The 18182-nt window shown below is 36.8% G+C and overlaps 1 protein-coding gene across 2 annotated transcripts in view; it reads left to right on the top strand.

The window, feature by feature from the left end:
* The window catches only part of sorl1 (sortilin-related receptor, L(DLR class) A repeats containing), a 263409-nt gene that overhangs the window by 235067 nt on the left and 10160 nt on the right, over nt 1-18182 (top strand). For both annotated transcript variants that reach the window (XM_039763937.1, XM_039763936.1), the window contains exons 41-44: nt 1289-1473; nt 4583-4702; nt 6224-6388; nt 7472-7646. In XM_039763937.1, the coding sequence (XP_039619871.1) occupies nt 1289-1473; nt 4583-4702; nt 6224-6388; nt 7472-7646 (645 nt within the window). The remainder of the gene's footprint in view (nt 1-1288; nt 1474-4582; nt 4703-6223; nt 6389-7471; nt 7647-18182) is intronic.

The raw sequence follows: 18182 nt of genomic DNA, 5'->3' as shown, positions 1-18182 counted from the left end.
ATATCTATAACCTCAGGCAATTAGATGTAGTAAAAAGACAAGCAGGAGTTAAGTTACACATAAAATAATGTATTACGGATAATATTCATAAATAATAACAAAATGCAAAGTACATTTGAATATTGGCAACCATGCAACCTGATAAAATGGCGATGTGTAATTCAGGTGGCACACAGACTTGTAGTTACTTAAAATGTCTCTAGTTAAGGCATCGTTGGTGTTCAGCTTTCAGCCACATGTCTGTTCAATATGGCTGCTGAGCTGTGCTCTTCATTGTGTTGTCTTCATCATCACAGGTTAGCAGGAGAGATGCTTCTTCATCATATGTTGGTTAGAGAGAGAGAATGTGGTTGAGTAAGAAAATTTATAGGTTCTCTCCAATTCCTAGAACCAATAAGACATCATGGTACTTAAAGGCCTCTGAGACGAGCCAATTCCAAACAGCCATATCTCAGACCAATGAGAGAAATAGTACATTTTAACACCTCAACCCCCCCAAGACCATATGTTAAGCTAACCTGGCTTTGTATGGCGGATGAGACATAGCAGAGAAATACTCATGAAACTGGTTTAAGACACATCCCCCAAATCCTGTCATAAAATTACAAAGAGACAGTCGTAAAAAGTTGGGCAAACACCAATACCTCTCACCACTTGGTTTGCCTAAATTATAAATAAAGACATACAAAACATTTATTAAGTTATATGCAAAATCCCACATCACAACACGTGCGTAAATCACGTGTGCATACAAACCGGAAGGGAAACGAAAGAGAGCACAAAGAGTTCACAGCGAATGCACAGGGAGAGACTGAACACGTGCGGAAATCATTGGCGCGTACAAACCGGAAGGGAAACTGGCTTGTTCGTCACCTGAGTGTGTGGTCGTGAACAGATGCAAAAGTTTGGCAAACTTTTTGGTCATAACCCGATTTGTACGTGGTCCGAGATATTCGCAACCCGAGGTTCCACTGTGTGTATATATTTATATACCCTGTATATGAAGGAATAACTATGCTGAAAGTTTAATTTGAGTAAAGCCTAAAAAAGTTATATAATTTGATGTTTTCAAAATGAATGAACAAAAGGTTCTTAATATGCTATAGCTATCAGTTTCTTTTTAAGAATTTAATAATTCTTTAAATATGTTCATATTTTAATTGTCTTACATCTTTCCAGAACAGAAAGCTATCCTGGAAAAATTAGAACATGAATTTATACAGTATGTAATAACTTAAAGATCATTGAAATGTAACATGCTACATCCTGTGTAATTTCCCTGGTACAGTGCCAAACCTTACTCCTGGAATGTCCTATGAGATTGCTGTGTGGGCATACACCAACAGAGGAGACACACCCACCACCTTCTCCCAGGCAGTAACAACTGGAAGACTCCCTAGCATTCCACAGCTCAAAGCTAAGGCTGTCAACCAAACCGCAGTTGACTGCACCTGGAATGGAGAGCAAGGAGTGGTGAGTTTTTCCATAGGAAAATTATTACAATGGTTAAAATCTGGCCCTTTGTGAGTAAGCCCTAAAATGGACTGATGCCCCATCTAGGGCTGCTTCCTGCCTTGTGCCAAATGCTGCCAGCGTAATGTCTGGACCACTAAACACTAAATTGGATAAAACTGATTTCAGAGCATTGTAGTTTCCTTGTGGTAGTCATTGCTGGATTAAGCTTCTACTGGCAACAAGAAAATTTCTTTCAAGTGAATCCAACAGTAAAACCATAGTCTTTGATTACTTACATTATTTGAACATATTTAATGCCTTTGACTGCTTCATTGTCCATCTAAAGTATATGATCAAAATTATTGCTATGAGATACCTAAATTTATGTGAATTGAAAATCCAGTTGTCTTTGCTCATAAATTTATGGATCCTTATTTCAATACAATAATAATTAAAAGGCTATATTGAATGAATCATACATATTTAACTGATTTACATAGTTTGTGAAAATACACTTATTGGTACTCTGTTTTTATTCCTAACACTGAATTCTACACACTTTTATAGGTGACAGATGTTATAGGTATAGGTCATGGGGTTCTGCTGCAAAGCGTGTGGTATGTTGATAGTGTAATCAAGATGGTAGTTTAACCAACAAACCAACAAAAATTTCTGTTTGTAAGAGTTATTTCATAAGACTTTTCACTATTTAAGGTTATTATTTTAAAAAAAGCTTAAGCAATGAAGCACAATTAAAATACATAATCTCATCTTCTCAAACTGCTTTTCCTGGTGACTTCCCTGTCCCAGGCATCCCCACGTCAGCAGAGAAGTACAGTCTCTCCAGAAAGTTGTTGGTTTGCTGCAGCATAGCAGCTCCAGTGAGAGCCGATCAGGAGGCGTCTTCACAACATCCCCAAATGGAGCCTTCTTTTAGGGTCACAATCAAGACGAAGGGTGAGGGTGGGGTGCAGTTCAAGTTTAGTGAGCAGCATAGGTGGGAAGGTCCTACACAAGCTAGACATCAGCAATGAAGACTGGCTGAAATACTTGTGGTGGATGTATTCATTCATATAATTGTAGAGTGCTGAATCCTTGTAAATTACATAAAATATTTTTTTTGCACAAAAAAAATGATCATTGCTGCTGCATGCCTAGAAAAATTTTGCATAAAGCTGGTATTAGAAAAAGTGGAAAACTACTATCGCCCCTTTGCCTTAGTAATGGTCATTTTGAAACTGACCCTGACAGGGAACTTATGGCATTTGATTTATAATTGGTAATTGCAATTTAAAGTGTTGACTCAGTGGGAGAAGATTTAAAAATGATATCCTGAGACACTACAGTGCTTTGGTGATGGTAAATGGCATAAAGGACTACGGCACACCATGTCCATAAAATGAAATCATGTGTGCACATTGTGGTGTAGTGGTTAAGTCTTTGGAGTTCAAATCATGAGGTTGTGGGTTCAAGTACCTCTGCTGATACTGTGTGACCTTGAGCAAGTCACTTCACTTTCTTATGGAAGAAACAAAAAGAAATGTAACCAGTTGTATCTCCCTGATGTTATGTCACCTTGGAGAAAGGTGTCAGCCAAATGCTAAGTACAGTATACACTCGCGTATAAGTCGGGTCTTGAAACCTGAAAAATCGATAATAAAATCAGACCCCGACTTATACACCCATTTAAAAATGTGATACTTAATTTTTTTTTTGTTTTTTTACATCTTCTTGCTTCCAATCTCGCGCCAGTTTCTCAGACACATTGAATTTTGTTGCAGCAGTGCAGTTACCAATTTCTTTCACCACTTTAATGACTTTTAATATAATTCCAGCTTCACATTTTCTTCAAATGGAACGCTTCATCATAGTTAAGGGATGCTCTTACGATAAAGGTGTATGAGGTTATGAGATACAAAAAACACTAAACAGTGCAAGTGTCGCTTCAAAATAGTTCGGGTATTACCATGTGATCACGTAGGCACAATACATAGAAAAAAAGTCTGTGTGCTCTGTGGTCTCAGGTGGGCGTTAGCATATCATAATCTCTTGGACCAATAGCGTGAGTTTTCCGCATTCAACTTATACAACTGACATTATAAAATACTGGAAATTGTATGGTAAAATTAAGCCCCGACTTATCTGTGAGAGAACTTAAACCTGAGTATATACGGTAATTATAAATTAACATCATTTCCTGCTTCTGACATCCAATTAAAATTGTTGCCTCAGTGGGGGTAGATTTAATGTTGATATCATGTGGCATTACATAGCTTTGGTGGTGTTAAAAGGCATACAGGACTACAGCACTTCATGTACATGCTAATTTTATGTATATGAAGTCCAAGTTCATTCACTATGCCCTCAGGATGGCCATAGAGCTCACTTTTATTGTAAGTAACTGGTTATTGCCCTGGATCATTACTGAATATTCTCACAGCCAGTCTCTAGGTTTTCTGTTGTGCTTTCTCCATTAACAGCATTAAAAATTAATTTTCCACCGTGAACATACCCTGTATTACTTCACAGTCACTCTCCAAGATATTTCCTACCTTTATGAGGAAGTGAGAAAATAACAAGTTACAAATTTTTTTGTATATCGATAGTGTTTTGTTTAAATGTTTCCTAAATGTAAGAAAACGCTGTCCTGTTATTTTCATGTGACAATATAGCCAAGAGAACCTTAGTTACTAAAAATTGTATGATCTTGACAGATAGGAAGTACTGTAAATCACGCGAATCAAATTATTTTGCTATAGTTTTTAATACTTGCCTTGTTTGGTTGGGTCCAAATAGAGAAAGCTACAGCAGCTTACTCACTAAAGTTAATGTAATGTGTTAGTACCTAAAAGGTGTACAGTGTTGCTTATTGCTGAGAATATGAAACTATTTTTCATTCTGTAACGGTGCTTTCTGGTATCAGTTTTCTTGTATTACTTTTATAAAATACCTCTTATTCATTTTAGTATCTCCTTGTACGTAATTGTCAGCTAATTTATTTGTGTAATTTCTTAAATTCTTTGTGGGAGTGGTGTAACTAGTGCAGGTTAAAAAGTTATATACCAAATAGTGAAAAATCATAGGCTTTCATATTTTCCCTTGGTGAAGAGTTAATTTTATTTTGTAGGTCTATGGTGTTTTTTTTGCAACATCTTTCTTTGAGTTGCATAGAAATCCACAAAATGTCTCAACAACAGGCAACAACATCACAGTGATCGTGGAAAGTGATGAACAGTTTCTGTTTCTTGTAAGTATCTTAAAACTTCAGTTATTTTTTTACATTTTTTAACAATTGTATTAGATAAACATTCCTCTTTGCAATCTTTAATTATTCTCTCTCAATATAAATCTGAAAAAGTAAATCAGTAATTGGGGTCACACAGAATGTTACCATTTTAATATATACAGTAGTACCTTGAGATACAAGTGCCCCAACGTATGAGTTTTTTGAGATACGAGCCGTCACTAGGTCAATTTTTTTGCCTTCAGTTACGAGCCAAAATTCAAAATACGAGCTATCAAAGAGCTTGTTGCCGCACATTCCGAGGAACTTACGATGGAGGAGTTGACTGAACTACAGACGCTGCAACATACCGAGGTTCTGCAGGAGATCAGTATCGCGGAGGTGGTTACCTCATAAAGTGAGATAAAGGAAGTGTTTGCAATGTGAGAAAAAGTTTCGAACTTTATAGAAAAGAAACACCCTGAAAAAGTTTGCAACTAATAGGCAAGTGTCATTAAATGGCGCTGCTGCACTAACGCTTTACTTAATTGAAAAGAAACATCCTGAAAAAGTTACATCTGATCACGCAGCAGCTATATCTATTGACACTTGCCTAACACTTGACTTTATTGAAAAGAAACCCTGAAAAAGTTACAACTGATAGTGCAGCGGTGCTATTTAATGACACTTGCCTTACTCATTTCAGAAACATTCTAAAAGGGAGGACTAAAAAAAGCTCCTTGGACAGGTTTCTTTTGAAACGCCTTGAGAATGAAAGTGAGAAAAGCGTGGCAAAAACGGGAAAAAAAAACTAGTGAAGAAAATTAAGTTAAGCAAAAGTGAAAGAAAAAAACATTACAATGCCCTAATTGGTTTCGCCACCATCTGTTTATTTCTTGAGATTCTCTTTTATGTATTAGGTTTTATTTTGTTTGTATACAATATTTGTTCATTATAAATACATTTTTCTTATGTTGAAAACATGTAACAAAAAATTGGGGTGGTTTTTTTGGGTGCTGTCATTTCAGTTAATTTCAATGTGGAAAACTGATTTGAGATACGAGCATTTTGACTTACGAGCTCGGTTACGGAACGAATTTGACTCGTATCTCAAGGTACCACTGTATACGATTCTGACAACTCATTATTGCTTTTGTTGAGTTTTTTTTTTCATTTCAAATATTTGCACAGTGCGTTCATTTTGAAGAATGTCACCTAAAAGGTAACTTTCTCATCGTATAATTTAGAAAAATAACTGACACATTTCAGTGAAATCGGACCACTGGCAGCAGAGTTGTCCCATGGGGGACAAACAAGTAGACAGATATAACTGTAACAATAGTTGGTTTTCGCTTTCTGTGACTTTACACTGACCATTAACTAGTCGGACACTTCAAAAAAGATCGTGTTAGCATATCAATGTCAATTTCTCATACACAGAGTGCTTTCTGTATGTACATATGCTTGAAATGATGTACTAGTTTTATTTATAAATTTTTTTGTTTTGGTTTGATATACTTTTTCAATTTTGAATTTACTCCTCAGGTGCGTGCACTATCTCCATATCTGGGTCCTCCTTCTGATTATATGGCAGTGAAAATGATTCCTGACAATAGACTGCCCCCACGAAACCTTCACAAGGTGCAGGTTTACAAAACACAGGCCATGCTGAAATGGCAGCCTCCATATGATTATCCAAATGAAAATCTGGTAAGTTGTTTAACAGATATTTACTGTAATTTTTTAATTGTTTGACATTTTTAATTCTTTAAATATATTCAGTACTAATGTATATTTTATCTTTTCCACATTAGTAAATTCTTTGGACATACCCAATAAAGTTGCATTATTTTATTATGTTAAACAACATTTCACATAATATTTGCCTTTAACAGCCATACCTGATGCCTTCATTTTCACAGTTTTCTATTGTTAAATTTAAGTGTTATAGTACATTGTTTTTTGTTATATTTACCAACTTTAATTTTTCTAATTATTATATTTTTAAGTTAAATTTTAAATAATTTAAAAATGTAAAATGTATTTTATTTATTTTACTGCATTGCGTTTGGTGTTAACATTTCATTTTACTCGGTCTTGTACAGTACAGGCCAAAAGTTTGGACACACCTCCTCATTCAATGTGTTTTCTTTATTTTCATGACCATTTACAGCACTCCATCACTCTCCTTTTTGGTCAAATAGCCCTTACACAGCCTGGAGGTGTGTTTGGGTTCATTGTCCTGTTGAAAAATAAATGATCGTCCAACTAACCTGACTTCTGCACAACACAATGCTGGTCCCAACCCCATTGATAAAGCAAGAAATTCCACAAAATAATCCTGATAAGGCACACCTGTGAAGTGAAAACCATTTCAGGTGACTACCTGTTGAAGCTCATCGAGAGAATGCCAAGAGTGGGCAAAGCAGTAATCAGAGCAAAGGGTGGCTATATTGAAGAAACTAGAATATAAAACATGTTTTCAGTTATTTCACCTTTTTTTGTTAAGGTTTTTGAACATGTGTGTTCATTCATAGTTTTGATGCCTTCAGTGAGAATCTACCAATGTAAATGGTCATGAAAATAAAGAAAACGCATTGAATGAGGAGGTGTGTCCAAATTTTTGGCCTGTACTGTATTTTTTTTTAGTAAAGATCATTTTGAATTTCATTATAAAGAACTACCTTGTGCTTCTATTTTTAAACTCTCCTGGCTCTTGTTCATACTGTAACTGAAAAATTGCTATGAAATGTAAATATTTGCATTTACTTTCTTGTGTTTTTTTATATGCAGAAATATTTAATCCAAGTGAAGGACACTATCAGAAAGACAAGTACCAACTACAAATTTACTTCAAAGAGTAACACAGTGGAATACCTCCTGAAATCACTTGAACCTGGTGGCCGCTACAGCATCGTAGTACGTTTAGCAAACATGAGTAAAGAAGCAAGCCTCATCATAAACACAGGTACAGTTACAAAGACAGTGTTTGGGGAACAAAATGGCAAGTACCAAACTCTGTGAAGCATGTGTACATTAATGTTAGTAGGGGAAAATTAATAGGTAGTTTGTAAATATTTTGTTTGAACTTCTAAAGTACACATTTTTAATATATCAGTAAGCCTAAAGAAATATGAAATTTTGCAAATGAGAGCAAACTCATTGAGCTTTCTGCTGTTTTTGTTTGTGTTTTTTTAAACAAAATTGTCCAGAGTAACTCTTAATTTTAATCACATCTTAAATCATCAATAATGATTCTCAGTAATGCAATACAGTATACAGCTAATTTACTTTCCCTAATTCTAATATATTTAAGTCATTTTTACTTTGCATTTGTTACACTTTCTCCAACCTCCAAAGATTTTTGTTTTGACATATACTGTATTTTAACTTGTTGTTCTTGCAATTCATACAGCATTTCTGTGACTGCATTAATATGCATATGGGAAATTGTGATTAATGTAAAGCAGCAATCATGACGAACATATGCAGTGATAGTCATGTATCACATTGAATAATGCCATTCATAATGTAAGTGATGGCCCATTATGATTTAGCCCTTCTGCCTTACAAGTCCAGGTCTGTCAATGCAATAATGCATTACAGTTTCATTTTTCAATTAAAATCTGTCATTAAAAAATTTTATAAAAAAATATTATCCACTAACGAAACATTATTTTCATCTTTTGTCCTTTACCCGTGTTGATAAGCAGCAAGCAGTCCGCATATCAACACATTTAAAGGACAAAAGATGCTGACGGAGAGGTGAGAAGCGATTTAAGGTGGGATGGGTCTGCGAGTTTTTTCGTAAGCTCTGGTAATTCTAGTGTTAAAGAAGTTAAATCTTTGCTAAACCTCCTTAGCATTGCATTTTATCCCAAAAGCATTGCATGTTTCTCGTATACATAGTATAGGAATTGTGAAAAAAAATTCAACCTTGAGATATTGATGAATCTTGATATTTTAGACCTTCCTGAGTCCAAAAATAACATTTTTGAAATTATTGCATTTCTGTGTGTAAACACAATAACTTGAAAACACTTTGACCTAGGTCAATGAGATTGTGTACACCTGCTTTATATCAAAAATAAGGAATCCTATCAACTTTTGGGCCACTTCCGACAACCAACTGAACACTTTTTCGTAAATTTTCAAGTAAAATATAGGTATAATTACAAATAGATGGTTCAAATATTGTTTAGATATTTATAATGATAAAAAGCAAACAGATGTGAAATTTGAGAAAAATTAGTCAACCAGAAGTAGTAGTTTATTTAAACAACCATCCAAATTTGATTTTAAAAACTGTATTCGATATAATGCATATTCTTTCAATAACTGTTATTAATTTTATTTTAACAACAATGTGTAAATATTGAACATGCCATGTGAATATAAAGATGTAATGGCAACAATAAGCTGCTTGTCTCCGTCGTGTTACTGGTAATACATTATATTATATACATTTTTTTTTTATTTTCGCCCTCATTATCATAATTAAATGTAGCTAAATGCACTTTTACCTCTAGCAATTTATTGTAACAAATTATTATATAATATCAACACTTTTTCTATGTTTTTAGGTGGCTATAACTATTTTTACTTGCACGTAATCTAGGTAATGCATATGTAATCATGAATAAATTCCACCACCTTTTTTGACCTCCCTAAGTGCGAAAAATATTTTATTATAAAGTTTGATTATAAATAGAGAGAAATCATTGTGTATGGATATTATGAATTAGTTATGATAAGAAACAAAGACATATGATATTTGAGAAATATTGCATAACTGGAAGTGGTTCAGATGATCTTTTCCTCCATCTCAGTATATGAGAAAGTCGAGAGGAGCACACTCCTGATATATATATATTTTTTTTTTTGCATGAAATATTATGTTTATTAAATCTACAGAGTATAATAATGATGCAAATAATAATAGTAATGATGAATAAAAAAATATGAATTAAAAAAATAATGATAACATTAATAATAATACAGTAGTACTAATGATGCCAAAACAGTATATAATCTCATAATGAGTCCTTTGTGTGGTAAGTCTTAAAGCACGGTGAAAGACACAATCTAACGTCACAGTGGGACAATAATAGTGTGTTTCTTTTCGGATTTTCTTTCCAGATTTGTCAGTTTTTCTCTCTGAATATATATGAGTTGGATTCTGTTTTATTTCTGTTGGAGTTACAGTCATGGCCGAAATTATCTGCACCCCAGGAATTTTCCCAGAAAATGTACCATTTCTCCCAGAAAATTGTTGCAATTGCAAATGTTTTGGTATACACATGTTTATTTCCTTTATGTGCATTGGAACAACACAAAAAACAGAGAAAAAAAGCCAAATCTGACATTTCACACACAACTCAAAAACCGGGCTGTGTCAAAATTGGTGAAGCAAATCAATATTTTCTTGTCATTTTCTAAGCTTTCTGTTAATTACAGTTATTGTTATTCTCATTGCACACCTTTTCTTGAAATCAAGTTGCATTTTATGTGTTAATCTATTTTCCAGAAAATTTCAGAATGGTATCCCTATGTTTTCTTTACCTATATTATATATTACAACTGGCTTTTACTATTAATCATATACAGGTGGTGTTATCTTTAGTTTCTGTTTCTAGACTTCAACTGACAAGCATTGTTCCATTATCATTTTTAGATTTATCCTTCTAAACTGGAGATTAATGTGCGTTTTTTGTGATCTGATGATCATCTCAGTGTTTTAATTTTATGTTTTAACTTATCAGCATCATGTGGCATCTCAGTTAGTATTGGTTATTAAAACATGCCTGTTTTCACTCAAATTCCTAAATTGTACACAAGCATGTGAAACAAATAGTTGGATAGATGATTTAATACAAATTGTACCTGACACAGAAGGTATATACATTGGCCATGGTTCCTTCCTTGGTTAGGCTACAGTTCATGTGATGTTTTTATGATCCACAGAAACTGAGCTCATCTTTGTTTTTTGTAAAATTGACATGGGGTGTATGTGTGTGATTGTGCCCAATGCTGGATGGGTTATTTTTTAAACTTGCTTGTTTATATAATGCCAGGTTTCAGCTCATCAAATCATTTGCCTTTGTGTACAGGGATAGGGGAAAAAAAAACTATGGACCCATTGTAATTACCTGGATTGTTGTATTAATTACTCATAAAAAAGTGGTGTGATCTTCAGCTAGTTTAGAGTAATAGACACACAACTTAAACTAGTAACACATAATCAATTTTATTTGTTCTTGTCAACCATGAATACATCACTCATAGGTCAGATTTCAAAAAACATGTGAAACTCTAGGCTAGTGACTTCTCCAAAAACTAAATTAATGAGATGAGATAAGGAAATATGTGTAACACTAAAACATGTAGTTATAAATTAATACATAAATCATGAAGTAAATAGACACTGTATCCTAAATTTAATGTAGAATAAACACAAAAGAATTTAAAAAATATTAATGGCATACTTATCTTATCTAAACTTAAATCTGAATTTTTACCAAAATATTGCTTAAGCAAGCACAACCTGAATTGAATGCCTTTCTAAAAGTAAGTTGAAAAGAGGGTAATAAGAAAACAAAGTCAATGTATTATCAAATTTGCTTAGCATATGAGACCAAAGACGTGTCAAATTAAAAAAGATGCACCACTAAAACGGTTGGAAAATACTGCTCTACCTACACCTTTCCTCCTGGCACGTTAAAAAAAAAAAGATCTCTGTAGCTTTTATCTTTTTTAAAAACTGACACAGTGTATTACTTAGATGGCTATGTTGCATTCTTTGCATAAATTGCCAAAAATACTGCAAACTTGAAACATGGTCAGGTATAATCATTACACTTCTATTTTATAGAATTTTGTCATTGTATTTGAGCAGTCAGCACTGTAAGCTGACTGACAGACTGGCGAGTTAAATACAGAGGTACTAGAGACTTATTTTGCTTTTAGTGCCACTCAAAGATATCTTATTTAGCAGTTAAGGGATATGACATTGATTCAGTCTCCTTACAGAAACATTAAAAAAAGAGAGAGCGTAATTTTTGCCTTTGCATCTTCTCTCTAGCATTGTACCAGGACTGCTAAAAATCCACCCCCTTTCCTGACACTCCCCTGCACCTATGTCAGTATGTATAAATCAAGAAGTTGAACACTAGTGCTATGTATTGACGTGGCGTATTGTTGTCAACCGCATAATATGAAATGTTAAACCTTTAACTTAAAATTGTATTTCATAACATTTTTAAAGGTAGTACATAAATATGGAACCAGATGTACAGGTGCTGGTCATAAAATTAGAATATCATGACAAAGTTGATTTATTTCAGTAATTCCATTCAAAAAGTGAAACTTGTATATTAGATTCATTCATTACACACAGACTGATATAGTTCAAATGTTTATTTCTTTTAATTTTGATGATTATAACTGACAACTAATGAAAGTTCCAAATTCAGTATTTCGGAAAATTAGAATACAGTGGAACCTCGGTTTAGGAGTAATTTGGTTTACGAGTGTTTTGCAAGACGAGCAAAAATTTTTAATAAATTTTGACTTGATAAACGAGCGATGTCTTGCAATACGAGCAGTATGGATACACTTTGTCTGCTGCGCGTCATGTGATCACAACTGAGCTGGTGGTTCTTCTCGCTCGCTCGCCCAGCGTCTCTCTCTCTCTCCTTATCTCGCTTGCCCAGCGCATCTCTCTCTCTCTCTCTCTCTCTCTCTCTCTCTCTCTCTCTCTCCTTCCTTATCTCGCTCGCTCGCCCAGCGTGTCTCTCTCTCCTTATCTCGCTCGCTCGCTCGCCCGCCCAGTAAGTCTCTCTCTCCTTATCTCGCTCACCCAGCGCGTTTCTCTCTCTCTCTCCTTATCTTGCTCGCTCGCCCAGCGCATCTCTCTCTCTCTCTCTCTCTCTGGCAATCGTCTCCTATTCTCTGTCTGAGTCTGTGTGCCTCACTCATAGAGTCAACATCCGTACGAGCGTATACTGTTTACTAGAGCATTGTGACTGTGTGTGTGTGCGCGCTGTGTGTCCAGCTCAGCGATGAGATTCTTGAAATGCCTGTGGTTAAGCGCATGTGTGCGGATGTAGTTGACGATTTTCATCACAGGCTTCATGACGTTGTCTAAATTCAATGATTTAGACACGAGTTGCTCCCTGTGGATGATGCAGTGGAAATTTCAAAACTCTTGAAATGTTTGTTCAGCTTTGCACAGCCCCGCAAGCCCGTTCACAGATCCGATCATGGCTGGCGCCCCATCCGTGGCTATTGCAGTTAGTTTCGGTATGGGCAGATTTGCTTTCGCAAATACAGCCACCATTGTTTCTTTCACATCTATGCCACGGGTTCTGTCTTTTAATGGCACAATATCAAGGAGTTCTTCTTTGATCACACAATTGTTTGACACAGACCGTGCAAATATTGGAAACTGAGGCTCGTCTTGTATGTCACAACTCTCATCCAATGCGACACTAAAATAATCACATGCTTGAAGGTCAGAGTGCAACTGTGATGATTCAATAGCCGTGTTAATGTTCGATATTCTGTGTTCAACAGTGTGGTGGGACAGTTGGACTTTTCTGCCTGAGTTTTCAAAGTGACCAACTCGTGCTTGCGAAGTTCAGTCCCTTTTGGAAATTCCTGCTCGATGTTAGCATGGAGTGAGCTGAAGTGGCGTGAAGATTTGAAGCTTTGAAATGCGCTAATGACGCCTGACATATAAGGCAGAATGGCTTGCCATTACGTTCAACAAAAAAAATATAAACTCTCCCACTCTGTTAAAAATGTCCTGTGTTCATCTTCATATTTTCGTTTTGCTGTGCATTTTTTCCCTGCCATTTTGAGAGCGAACTCAAAACAAATTGTTTACTTAAATGATCTTGCCCCTACTAGGAAACTTTGTGGTATTTTCATCTCACGCACATGCGCATTTGACGAAAATACCGTATTGAACTCAAGCGAAGCGAACACGAACATTAAAAAAAACACAAACTTCGATATGAACGTAAGAACCGCATGAAACCAGGCAAAGAGCCGCAGGTTGGCCACTCCTGACCTAAAGCATTATATATACAGGTGCTGGTCATAAAATTAGAATATCATGACAAAGTTGATTTGTTTCAGTAATTCCATTCAAAAAGTGAAACTTGTATATTAGATTCATTCATTACACGCACAGACTGATGTATTTCAAATGTTTATTGTCCCCATCTTGCTCCCCAAAACACGAAGCTGAGTCTCAGTACTTTAACACCAGCTTTACAACAACAACATTTATTTATATATTTAGCACATTTTCATACAAAAAATGTAGCTCAAAGTGCTTTACAAAATGAAGAATAGAAAAATAGAAGACACAATAAAAACAAAAAAAAAACTCCAGAGGCTGGAGAAAAAAAAAATCTGTAGGGATTCCAGACCAAGAGACCGCCCAGTCCGCTCTCAAGCTTTATTCAGCTTGAAACAGCAACAACGCTGTTATTTATTGTAGCGGGATCTTTATGATGTGCCTTGTATGACCCATTGATGACAGGCGCTTATAGCATGTCTGCGATCTTTTTGGATGCGCTTATACGGCGAACTGCTACAGCGCTGGGAGACTGCGATTGCTTTGGGACGCTCTTCCGTGTCGTCCGTTGGGTGGAATCCCACATGAGTTTAGAAACTCACACCAGCCATGATTCTTTTTAAAGGTAAAGTGCAGGTTAATTTGTATTATGTATTTTACTTTATATTTTGTATTAATCATTTTTATATGAATAGTTTTGGGTTGTGGAACGAATCGTCTGAGTTTCCATTATTTCTTATGGGGAAATTCGCTTTGATATACGAGTGCTTTGGATTGCGAGCACTTTTCCAGAACGAATTATGCTCGCAAACCGAGGTTCCACTGTATTGTGAAAAGGTTCAATATAGAAGACACCTGGTGCAACACTCTAATCAGCTAATTAACTCAAAGCACCTGCAAAAGCCTTTAAATGGTCTCTCAGTCTAGTTCTGTAGGCAACAAAATCATGGGGAAGACTTTTGACTTGACAGTTGTCCAAAAGACGACCATCGACACAAAAGGTCATTGCTAAAGAGGCTGGCTGTTCACAGAGCTCTGTGTCCAAGCACATTAATAGAGAGGCGAAGGGAAGGACAAAATGTAGTAGAAAAAAGTGTACAAGCAATAGGGATAACCGCACCCAGGAGAGGATTGTGAAACAAAACCCATTCAAAACTGTGGGGGAGATTCACAAAGAGTGGACTGCAGCTGGAGTCAGTGCTTCAAGAACCACCACACACAGACGTATGCAAGACATGGGTTTCAGCTGTCGCATTCCTTGTGTCAAGACACTCTTGAACAAGAGACAGCATCAGAAGCGTCTTGCCTGGGCTAAAGGTAAAAAGGATTGGACTGCTGCTGAGTGGTCCAAAGTTATGTTCTCTGATGAAAGTAAATTTTGCATTTCCTTTGGAAATCAAGGTTCCAGAGTCTGGAGGAAGAGAGGAGAGGCACAGAATCCACGTTGCTTGAGGTCCAGTGTAAAGTTTCCACAGTCAGTGATGGTTTGGGGTGCCATGTCATCTGCTGGTGTTGGTCCATTGTGCTTTCTGAGGTCCAAGGTCAATGCAGCCGTCTACCAGGAAGTTTTAGAGCACTTCATGTTTCCTGCTGCTGATTAACTTTATGGAGATGCAGATTTCATTTTCCGACAGGACCTGGCACCTGCACACAGTGCAAAAGCTACCAGTACCTGGTTTAAGGACCATGGTATCCCTGTTCTTGATTGGCCAGCAAACTTGCCTGACCTTAACCCCATAGAACATCTATAGGGTATTGTGAAGAGAAAGATGCAATATGCCAGACCCAACAATTTAGAAGAGCTGAAGGCCACTATCAGAGCAACATGGGCTCTCATAACACCTGAGCAGTGCCACAGACTGATCGACTCCATGCCACACCGCATTGCTGCAGTAATTCAGGCCAAAGGAGCCCCAACAAAATATTGAGTGCTGTACATGCACATACTTTTCATGTTCATACCTTTCAGTTGGCCAACATTTCTAAAAATCCTTTTTTTTTGCATTGGTCTTAATTGATATTCTAATTTTCTGAGATACTGAATTTGGGACTTTCATTAGTTGTCAGTTATAATCATCAAAATTAAAAGAAATAAACATTTGAAATACATCAGTCTGTGCGTGTAATGAATGAATCTAATATACAAGTTTCACTTTTTGAATGGAATTACTGAAATAAATCAACTTTGTCATGATATTCTAATTTTATGACCAGCACCTGTATATATAATGCTTTAGGTCAGGAGTGGCCAACCCGCGGCTCTTACGTTCATATCGAAGTTTGTGTTTGTGTTTTTTTTTAATGTTCGTGTTCACTTTGCTTGAGTTCAATACGGTATTTTCGTCAAATGCGCATGTGCGTGAGATGAAAATACCGCAAAGTTTCCTAGTAGGGGCAAGATCATTTAAGTAAACAATTTGTTTCGAGTTCGCTCTCAAAATGGCAGGGAAAAAATGCACAGCAAAACTAAAATATGAAGATGAACACAGGACATTTTTAACAGAGTGAGAGTGTTTATATTTTTTTGTTGAACGTAATGGCAAGCCATTCTGCCTTATATGTCAGGCGTCATTAGCGCATTTCAAAGCTTCAAATCTTCACGCCACTTCAGCTCACTCAATGCTAACATCGAGCAGGAATTTCCAAAAGGGACTGAACTTCGCAAGCACGAGTTGGTCACTTTGAAAACTCAGGCAGAAAAGTCCAACTGTCCCGCCACACTGTTGAACACAGAATATCGGACATTAACACAGCTATTCATCACAGTTGCACTCTGACCTTCAAGCATGTGATGATTTTAGTGTCGCATTGGATGAGAGTTGTGACATACAAGACGAGCCTCAGTTTCCAATGTTTGCATGGTCTGTGTCAAACAATTGTGTGATCAAAGAAGAACTCCTTGGTATTGTGCCATTAAAAGACAGAACTCGTGACATAGATGTGAAAGAAACAATGGTGGCTGTATTTGCGAAAGCAAATCTGCCCATACCGAAACTAACTGCAATAGCCACGGATGGAGCGCCAGCCATGATCGGATCTGTGAACGGGCTTGTGGGGCTGTGCAAAGCTGACCAAACATTTCCAGAGTTTTGAAATTTGCACTGCATCATCCACAGGGAGCAACTCGTGTCTAAATCATTGAATTTAGACAACGTCATGAAGCCTGTGATGGAAATCATCAACTACATCCGCACACATGCGCTTAACCCCAGGCATTTCAAGAATCTAATCGTTGAGCTGGACCAAGGGCTTCCAGGTGACCTGCCGCTGCACTGCACTGTGAGGTGGCTGTCAAAAGTCCAAGTACTCTCTCGCTTCTTTGAGCTTTTGGATGCCGTGAAACCGTTAATGGAAGAGAAGGAGAAGGACTATCCCGAGCTCTCTGACCTCAAGTGGATTATGGATCTGGCCTTTTTGGTCGACATGCTGTGTCACTTGGACAGACTAGACCTGACCCTGCAGGGTAAGTTAAAAATGCTGCCTGACCTGGTGCAAAGTGTGTTTGCGTTTGTCAACAAACTGAAGCTGTTCAAGGCGCATATTCAAAAGGGAGATTTAACACATTTTCCCACTCTTCTAAAAGCCAGCGGGCAAATCACCAGCGCCACCCTAAATAAGCAAAGAGCCAGATATGCAACACTGGTTGAAAACCTGCACAAAAGCTTTGTGACCAGGTTCCATGATCTACAACTGAAAAGGCCACAGACTACGTTCCTCGTCGACCCATTTAATGTGGAGACTGACTGTTTGAAAGCCCCGTTAGTCACAGATGAGGCTGCGGCTGAGTTGGAGATGATTGATCTTTGTGAGGAGGACCAACTGAAACCTGCTTTAAGGGAAAAGACCATTGAGTTCTGGAAAAGTGTGCCAATGGAAAAATACCCCAATGTCAAACGGGCTGCACTTAAGAAACTGTAAATGTTTGGGTCAACATAACGTCTGCGAGTCTGTGTTTTCTACCCTGAAACACATGAAATCAAAGCATCGATCTGTTCTGACCGACACCCATGTGAAACAATTGCTTCGAGTGGCAACAACGGAATACAAGCCAGATTTGAAGAGGATTGTTCAAGGCAAGGAATGCCAGAAGTCCCACTAAGCAACATGCATAGTAAAAGAAAAACGCTATTGAAAATTATTATATTTTTGTTTGTGGATTTGGTTGAACTGATAGTTTGTGTGTGTGAGACAGTCCACACAATGTTCATTGTTGAAAATGATTGGCCTGTGGTTTTAGTACTGTAGGAGTAAATTTCTGTCATTATCATGTTGATGTGTGACATTTACAATAAATCTGGCTGAGCAGAGGTGTTTGTGTGAGGAAAGGATGGGTGATGTTCAAGTGTGCCCATGTGTATGATATGGCTCTTTGCGGTAACACAGTAAAAAATGTGGCTCTTGGTCACTGACTGGTTGGCC

This window comes from Polypterus senegalus, chromosome 9, assembly GCF_016835505.1.
Source record: "Polypterus senegalus isolate Bchr_013 chromosome 9, ASM1683550v1, whole genome shotgun sequence".
Lineage (NCBI taxonomy): Eukaryota > Metazoa > Chordata > Cladistia > Polypteriformes > Polypteridae > Polypterus > Polypterus senegalus.
The sequence above is the reverse complement of the archived record's forward strand: the minus strand, read 5'-3'. Positions and strand labels throughout refer to the sequence as shown.